This window comes from Corylus avellana, chromosome ca4 (genome assembly GCF_901000735.1).
Source record: "Corylus avellana chromosome ca4, CavTom2PMs-1.0".
NCBI classification, from domain to species: domain Eukaryota; kingdom Viridiplantae; phylum Streptophyta; class Magnoliopsida; order Fagales; family Betulaceae; genus Corylus; species Corylus avellana.
This window is the reverse complement of record NC_081544.1, coordinates 24,841,599-24,850,012: the sequence shown is the minus strand read 5'-3', so window position 1 is coordinate 24,850,012 and position 8,414 is coordinate 24,841,599. Positions and strand designations below refer to the sequence as shown.

Here is an 8,414-nt window from a genome sequence, read left to right as displayed (position 1 = left end):
AAATGGCCTTAAAAAAGACTTATATTATTCATCTCAAAATTAATTTCTAATATTTTTATTTTTTACATTACACCAATAATTTTTGAAATAAAAATTAACTAAAATTTTTTTTTTTCTTTTTATCATATTAATCAAATACCACTTTTTTTTTTAAGGCAATTGACAAACATAGGAAATGAATTGTCCCATCTCCCTAGCAGTCAGCCACCTATATAAAAGGGATAATTTGCTTGAGTGGTCGAAGTCATTATTAATGGATTACATCACGATGAAACATTGGTGCTCATTGTCAAACACTTGGATACTGTCAATTTTTTTTTTTTTTTTTTTAAAAAAAAGGAAAACAAAACAAAAAAATAATGATTGCTATAGAATAATAGAAAAGTGAAGAATTGTATTGAGAAATGAAAAAATTTCTTTTGTAATGAGTTTTTTTAATTAAATATTAATAAAAAGTAAATGATTAGATATAAAAAATGAATAATGTGATATAAAAAGTGAGAATGTTTTGATATCAATTTAAAAAATAAAAAATAAAAAATAAAGTGAATAGTATTTAGAATGAATGGTGTTTAACAAACCGAGCCATTAATTTTATTTTATTATTTTGACATATTTAATATTATTATAATTTTCTAATGCCAACAGTTGAATAGTAAATTTGGTGAAAGACACCGACTCTTCGATACTCTTTAGATCGATGGATGTAAATTCTTTAGCATTGATATAGTTTTGAGAAGTACTATTCTTATGATTTTTCTAAGTAAGAGAAAATTGATATACAATTTCAAATGAAACATTGTGAACTTGATGTGCTAAATCATTCAATTTTTTTTTTTTTTTTTAAATAATTATCTTCCATTTGCAAAATTATGTTGTGGATTGATGGAAACATAAAAATTAGAAAAATATTATCTTATTGATAAATTGATTAGTTTTGTTTTGACTTTTCTAATGTCTACAACAACTACCAAATGTGAATTTTTAGATATAAAAGTTGTTAAAACAATATTTCTTAACAAAATAGATGATGAATTTCTTTCAAATAATTTAGTTATCTACATTGACAGGAAAATTTTGGATACAATGCATAAGATGAAATTTTAGACACTTTGTATTTTGTATTATTTTTGTTTTTACTTTTGTACTAGTGCCTACATTTTATCTTAGTGATATATCACTTTGACATATATTTATGACATGCATCTTATAGATATGGTTTTCTAATACACATATTATTGTATTATAATTTTTATTTTGAATTATATTTTACTTTTATATATTATAATAAAAATATAATATATAAAGAGAATAAAATAAATTATCTTCTATTATTTTAATTAGGTCCACCCTTATTAAGACAAATTCCAATCCCTGTCACTTCTAACCGTGCTCGAAACAAAAGCAGGCAAAGAGAAGTTGAGACCGAACAGATCAATTACTACTTGTCTTGTAAAAGGAAATGGACTTTTTTTTTTTTTTTTTGTCTAATTTTTTTTCTTTTTTTTTTTTTTTGGCATTCGAGTTTGAGCATCAAGGACCACACATGCAATTTTTCTTCCACCTGGATTGAATCTATAGCACTCTAATTATTTTGATGGCTAACATAACAACCACGTGCACCTTGTCCTAAATTTAATTGAGGACATCAAACATACTTGATATTTGACAGAAAGCAACACTTGTGAGAGCAAGCTGTCCAATTTCATTCCACTAAGAAAAAGAAAACTTTTTCTTAAACCAACCTGTTCTAGCTAGGGGAGGGGATTTGGCAAACTCCTACTTGCACAAACGAGCAAAAAGCATACCATAAAATAGAGAACAAAACATCAAACACTTTTGTCGTCAAGAAAGAAATATGCCCTTCATGAATAATGAAACCTAGAACAGAAATAGTGATACAATAATTAGTGTGAAAATGTAGAATAAATCTGCACTAATTAAGTGACTTATTAAAGGAGAAATATAAATCCCAAAAACAAAATACCGCACGAAAAGACAGCAGATAATAAAGTGACTGATGATTGAATACGTCCCTTGTCCTTCCTTATCATCACCCCTTCAATTATTGGAAAATTCATAATTAAGATATAGAAGGAGATGAAAACTTGCACAAACATCTTGTCCCATTCGCCAAGAAACATCACCCTAAAAAGTCCACCAGTAAATGAAGCCATGTTGAGGATGATTAGGGCAACCATGGGAACAAGAAACATATTTGATGTTTGGAAATCAAATTTTCCCATTTGGTATAGTTTGACTCGTTCATCGTCCTCAACTTTGTTGGTGGGCAAGAAACTGGCTTCTCTCACCCCCATCCTCTTCATAATAGCATCCAAGCTTCCATATAAGTGAGTTGTAATTGATTTAATCATCCATATCCTTTGTTCATTTCTCCATGATTGGAATGACCCTCCCGTTGTGAGAACCTCTTGTAAATGCTTAGAAATGGCCGATAAAAAGATGAACACAAATATAACGAAATGTGGGTTTGAGACCTGTGACACGTACAATAGATGTATATTAATTAGGGTAAGAGTGAGATTGTGTGTAACGTTTTGAAGGCACGACAATATGTGGTTATATGTGGTTACGTGTTCATACCTTTGGGTACAGGGTGATGCCATCAAGTAGACAGAGCTGGGGAATAGTGGCGAAACACCATAGTGGGAAGAAATAGATCAAAGGGAAAAATGTAAGATCCCCATAGATCATGCTCTCGAGAAGAGAAATTCTTGGTGGTCCATATATAAGAGGGCAGAATTTTGATAAACCCACTTCTACCAATCCGGAGCTCCATCTGGTGCCTTGACTCAGTAAGTCATTCAAATTAGTGATGCCGCTTCCCAAGAATTGTGGCCTCAACGGATCACAATAAACTGAAGTCCAACCTTTGCAACGTAACATGAACCCTGTAAATAAATCTTCTGTCACAGAATCATACAAGAAACCGACCTGCATGCCAATTAGGAGAAATAAAATTACTTTTATGAAGTACCCCAATCAATCAATAATTGAAAATTATGCTTCCATTTGTTTTGACTTAAAATAGTTTCTCGAAAATGTTTTTTTTTTTTTTTTAAATATATTTTTCAGTGTTTTGTCCGATTGAAAATTGTGGTCAAACCGAGAATATTTTTGATTGACAAAAAAACTTTCTTTAATTTTCATAAAATAATTTTATTTTTTTAAAACTGTAAACTATTTTTCGAGTTTAAACTTCTTCTTCTTACACGCACTTTCTCACACTTCATTCCTTACTGCCGTCCAAATTTTTTTGAGAGAAACCATTTTCTTTTGCAGAAAAAAATTTCAAACAAAAAGTATTTGAAGTCTAAACAATTGGAGTTTAAATATATAAAAAGAAAATTTGATGAGGTTTACTTGCCTCTTTTCCCCATTTAGTATCATTTTCATAGGCAACGGAGGCTAAGAATTGAGTCTCTTTTAGCAATCCATCCTGACTGTTGATCACATTAGGCTTGTGGTTTTGGCGAAAGGATTTGATTAACTCATTAGATGAACCAAATGATTGTTTAAGTTCCTCGAGATTAACGTCTGCAAATTAAAAGACGAATGATAATCAGTTTCTATATCCATTAATATTAATCAAGATAAGAAAATAGCAATACACAAAAAATCCAACGAACCTTGCTGTATGACACCTCGACGCAATGACTCCCTCTTGATATAAAAGCCTGTCCCAGACACGACGGGTCCATTAAGTCCATCAAAACCTTGCCATAGCACCTAAACCAATGGGTACATAGAAAAATCTTTGTGAAAATTTCTACCTTCTTCAATGTAAGTCAACACTTTTTCAACAGAAAAAGAAAAAGAAAGTTCCCATACGTACCGAAAAACATGACCTCAGCTGACTGTCATAGATGTCGTTCTTACTGATATTGTGGAATCTCTGAGGGAATTGAACAAAAGCTAGGGAGGGTGAGATGTTAGAATCAAGGTGGAAGCACATTGCACGCCTTGCTGAAGTGGGGTCATTGCAATACATGTCACAATCTAACACTAGCATGTAGGGGGAGTTGCTTATCAAGCTTGATACCCTTTGCTGCAATATATAATTATGTCAGTCGTCTAAGTTAATTATTTATATATATGCCGTTGACGCAGCAATTTAAGTTAATAAGATGATTAAGTAAATTTCATTATTTAATTAAATATTTTTTAACAAAATATAGGAGGCCAGGGAAGATTCATACGAGGACATTGAGTGCTCCAGCCTTAAAATGGTGGGGATGAGAAGGCCTCTTCTCACGGGAAACATAAACAAGGAGAGGCATCTTAGCTTGGTCTACAGGCGGAACGGTGTCGTTGGCATGATCATCTTGTATCACCTGCATGCCATTAATGCCAACCTCTTGAGAATTAGACAATCTGAGTAATTCATCGACAAACCTAACCTTGTCTACGCCATGTCGGATATCGGATAACTTTTTTAAGTAATTTTACAAGAAATAAAGACAAAATATAATATTTTAGATAAGGAAAAGACAATCTAAATATATATATATATATATATATAAAATGTTGTAGTTTTAGAACATCTGGTAGATGCTAGAAGAAGAAATAAAAAGTGATACCTCAATAACAGAAGGGTGATCTCGTGCAGTGATCCGACCATTGTCGTTTGTCCCACCTCTTTCTCTTACTTTTGCAATAGAATCCTTGAACACCTCGTACCTTTCCTGCATGCGCCGCCAATATCAACGGTGGCCGCTAAAACTCATTTTAATTACGAGTCGTAGGTACATTAATTTGAAAGTAGAATAATGTCTACTCCTAGAGCTAACCTTAATCTTCTGTCGCTCAGTCTTGAACTCCGAGCTTCCACCACCTCCATCATCCTCCGGAGCCGAAAAATAAGCCTGTGGGCAACTGGTGGCGATCCTGTACCTCCTACAAAAAGGAAGCCACCCCCTTGCAAACCACCAAGCCTGCCTCATGCCATGCAAAGTCAGAGGAGAACCCCCGTCATCGGAAAGATACACGTGGAGCTTCTCCGGCGGGTAGTCGAGCGCCATGGCTGATAACACCGTGTTCATCACCTCCACAGTCGGTTCACTGTCTGGATCCGCCGTGCATATGAGGACGTCAATGGGCGGGAGCTTATCGTCGTCCGGCAATCTTTCTGGAAATACTGTTCGAGTAACGGGACGCCAGCGATATGCTTGGCCGAGGAGCCATATGAAGGAGAGGAGGAGCTCCGAAGCGAACAAAAGCAGCCATGGTAGAGTTGGGGATGCTCTGGTCTTGGGGTCTTGGAAGAGGAAAGAGGCTCTGTAGTAAATCAAGAAAGCTATAGCTATGGAGTGAATAAGCGAATGTGATCTGTTGATAAATATGGATAGTTTGTGCACATGGCGGACATGGAGAGGCACAGAATCCTCCATTGTTCACTTCACTACTGCTCGCTTGTGGGATGGTGTTAATTTGGTCCGGCACAATGATATGGTATGGTTTATATACCGGGAAAACGCAAAATGAGTCCACATGTTTACTTGATTTGTAATTAGATTTTTTTAATATTCTGAAACAAAAAAAATACTAATTTAATTTTGTTCGTGACAATAAATTTATTTAAGATAATGTGACTTGTCGGAGCCAATCACACATAATTACGTGGCCCTTTTAGATAAAGGGTCATGTTTTTTTCAAAAATTTTAAAAAATATCTTAAAAGCTTTTAAAAATTAGAATTTTACCTCTCAATTTTTTAAATTTTGTCACCTAAACTTTAAACGCTACTTTTGGCCATCGAATTAATAAAATTATGACAAGTATTTTATTTAAATAAGTATCACATTAACTTAATCAAAAATCTGTTAGTAGCGAATAAATTATTATTATTTTTTTGACCTAGTTCAAAAACTTCTAAGTTTATTTTAAAACGTGCATGATTTTGCATTTTTTTAATTATATATATAACATATGAATTTTATTTTTTGTTAAGTATAACATGATTTTGAATTATTAGCCGTCCAGGAGTTGAAAAAGTCGTAGATAAGACTTAAGAGACGTGGAGGCGTCTCTGGTGACGCACAGACTGATGTAAGACTTTATAAAAAGACAAAACAAATTTGTACGCATTTGGACGTCTCTGGTGCGTGCAAGTGAAAGTGACAGTGATATTCTTTTGGGAAAGGGTCAAAAAGCCAACGTTTTCCAGCGGTTCATTGGATTTGACCCATTGTTGAAGGCTTTAAAAGCCACGTCAAGATTTATGGGCGATCCGTTGAATGGTAATGGTCTTGTTGCTTGGCTGCTATTTGGTAGTGCTTGGAGCCCAAGAAACAAAATCGTTCGCAACTATATGGAAAGGTCAAGCTTTTAAAGATTAATTTTATTGAATTCGTGAGTTTTTATGATTAACTTTTGGAGTGGTGTTAGGTGATATAAATTTTATTATAAAGTTATTTATAGATTGACATGCATGATAATGCATAATTTATGAAATAATTAACCAAATTTGACTTATTAATTATAAATTAATACATCAATTATTTATAAATAACTTTACAATAAAAATTGTATTACTTCAACTGTTTTTTTTTTTTAAAAAAAAAAAAACTTTAGACTTGTTCTTGGGGAGGTACTACATCTATAAATTTCAATAATCAATAAATGTATCCATTCAAAGGTTGACAAATGACATACCTTTGATTGGTTGGATGAAGGAAAGGTGTTAAAAGTAGAGCAACAAATGGATTTGATTGAACATCTGTAATTGGAATAACGTAACTCTATTTTATGGCGTGATACATTAAATAATCACCAATCTTTTTTCTTTTTTTTTAGGAAAATCTTTCATATTCATCCATTAAAAATAAAAAATAAATAAAAAACTCTTACATCAAAGAGCATAAAATTTTGATAAATTATAGTCCAAGTTATGAGGTTACAAGAGTAGACTTAATTTAATACATAGGTATCCCATGTTCTTAACTTTTATTTTCTCAGCCATGTGAGTAAAACTCTCACCCGAAACTAATCATCTTCGATCCAAAGGGTAGGATAAAAAATTTCACCCCAAAGATCACTCACAAAGTAGTAGATTTAAGGAGAAGTCAAAACCTTATTCAAAAAAAGAAGAAGCAAAAAACAAAGACAAAAACATAATAAAAAAGCTAACAAACAGCTACAACAGCCAAAGCGAGGGAGGCAAAGCACAATTGGCCTACGCAGAGTGGACGAGATGGAGCCGTTTTGAGCTGATGGGCAGCTGAGGAGTTGGGGGAGCATGGCGGGCTGGCATGTGGCTGAACAAAACTAGTTGAGGAGACTGGATCTAGATTTGAAAAACTACATCTAAAGCTCAACCGATTTTGGGGAAGCGAAGAGCGGCATAGCACGATGGAGGGCGGACAAAGGCAGCGCAACATAAGCAATGGATGGCTGGAGCAACTAGACTGGTCGAAAAAACCCAAAAAAAAAAAAATTGAAAAATAAGAAGAAAAAAAAAAACAAGAAGGGGAGGGGGGAGGAAAGAAGAGGGGAGTAGAAGGGAAGGGAAAGGAGGAGGGAGCAAGCATTTTAGACACTTACATGAGATGAACTGCCAACATTTATGAATTTGAAAATCTCAAATTTAAAGGGAATTTTAGGGGATCTCAATCCATTAATTAGATACTGTTTATTACACTTTTTTTTTTCTTTTTTTTTTTAGCCTTTAAAAAAATTAGAAAAAAAAAATTATTGCATAATTATTAGTTGGGGGCCCTAGCTAGGTGACCGCCTAGTTCGCCTAAGGCTTGAGCTAGCACTGCATATATCATTACTAAAAAATCTTACTTTGAATGTGAAAAACCCATGGTGAGAGATAGGGATAGACAAAGAGTATCTTATCTAATGGAGTGAATTGAGGGAAACAAATGAAAAGATGAGTGTGAAAGAGGTAGTTCAATACGTTGGGACCACACTTAATGAAGCAGAAGTGTTAGGATGGTCCCTCTTCATGTGGGGACCAACTCACATGGACTAGCAAACAAAAGGGTTGTTACCCTTTTGTTTGCTATATAAAAAGGAACACACCTACGTGTGTTTAGGAGAGACTAAGAGACAAAAAGAAATAAGGAGAAGAAAGAAACAGTGACAGCGCAAGGGAGAGAAAGAGAAAAGAAAAGAAAAAGAAAAGGGTTTCCCTAACCACATCCGTCAGAGATCGGAGGTTTGTTTATGGTCCGATTTTAATGCAATTTTAGAGTGTTGCTCCTGACGATGAGTGCTACGTATTGATTGGTGTTAAGCGTTGGAATTTCTCTCCAGTCGCTTGGTTGCTAATACCTACTTGGTGAGATCTTTCTTTATTCTTGTTGGAATCCACTTTAGAGTGATGAATTTATGTTTAATCCAAGAATGCATATATTCATGATGTGGTGATAACCTCTAGATATTTCT

The 8,414-nt window shown here is 33.9% G+C and overlaps 1 protein-coding gene across 1 annotated transcript; it reads right to left on the bottom strand.

Annotated features, from left to right (window-relative positions):
- Window positions 1–1,848: 1,848 nt before the first annotated feature.
- On the bottom strand, window positions 1,849–5,468 carry LOC132177622 (probable cellulose synthase A catalytic subunit 8 [UDP-forming]). Its single transcript, XM_059590021.1, has 8 exons — window positions 4,812–5,468; window positions 4,602–4,706; window positions 4,221–4,355; window positions 3,857–4,069; window positions 3,651–3,750; window positions 3,389–3,558; window positions 2,605–2,955; window positions 1,849–2,498 (listed from the first exon to the last, which is right to left on the bottom strand). Exons 1-8 carry the CDS (start codon window positions 5,409–5,411, stop codon window positions 1,953–1,955), a joined length of 2,220 nt encoding a protein of 739 aa, XP_059446004.1. The 5' UTR covers window positions 5,412–5,468; the 3' UTR covers window positions 1,849–1,952.
- Window positions 5,469–8,414: the final 2,946 nt, after the last annotated feature.

Excerpts from the sequence above, each read along its gene's own strand:
- LOC132177622 (XM_059590021.1), bottom strand. The coding sequence starts at position 5,411 with ATGGAGGATTCTGTGCCTCTCCATGTCCGCCATGTGCACAAACTATCC. Across the intron at positions 4,070-4,220 it reads CTGGAGCACTCAATGTCCTC|CAAAGGGTATCAAGCTTGAT; the intron begins GTATGAATCTTC and ends TATATATTGCAG. Across the intron at positions 3,751-3,856 it reads AGCTGAGGTCATGTTTTTCG|GTGCTATGGCAAGGTTTTGA; the intron begins GTACGTATGGGA and ends CCATTGGTTTAG.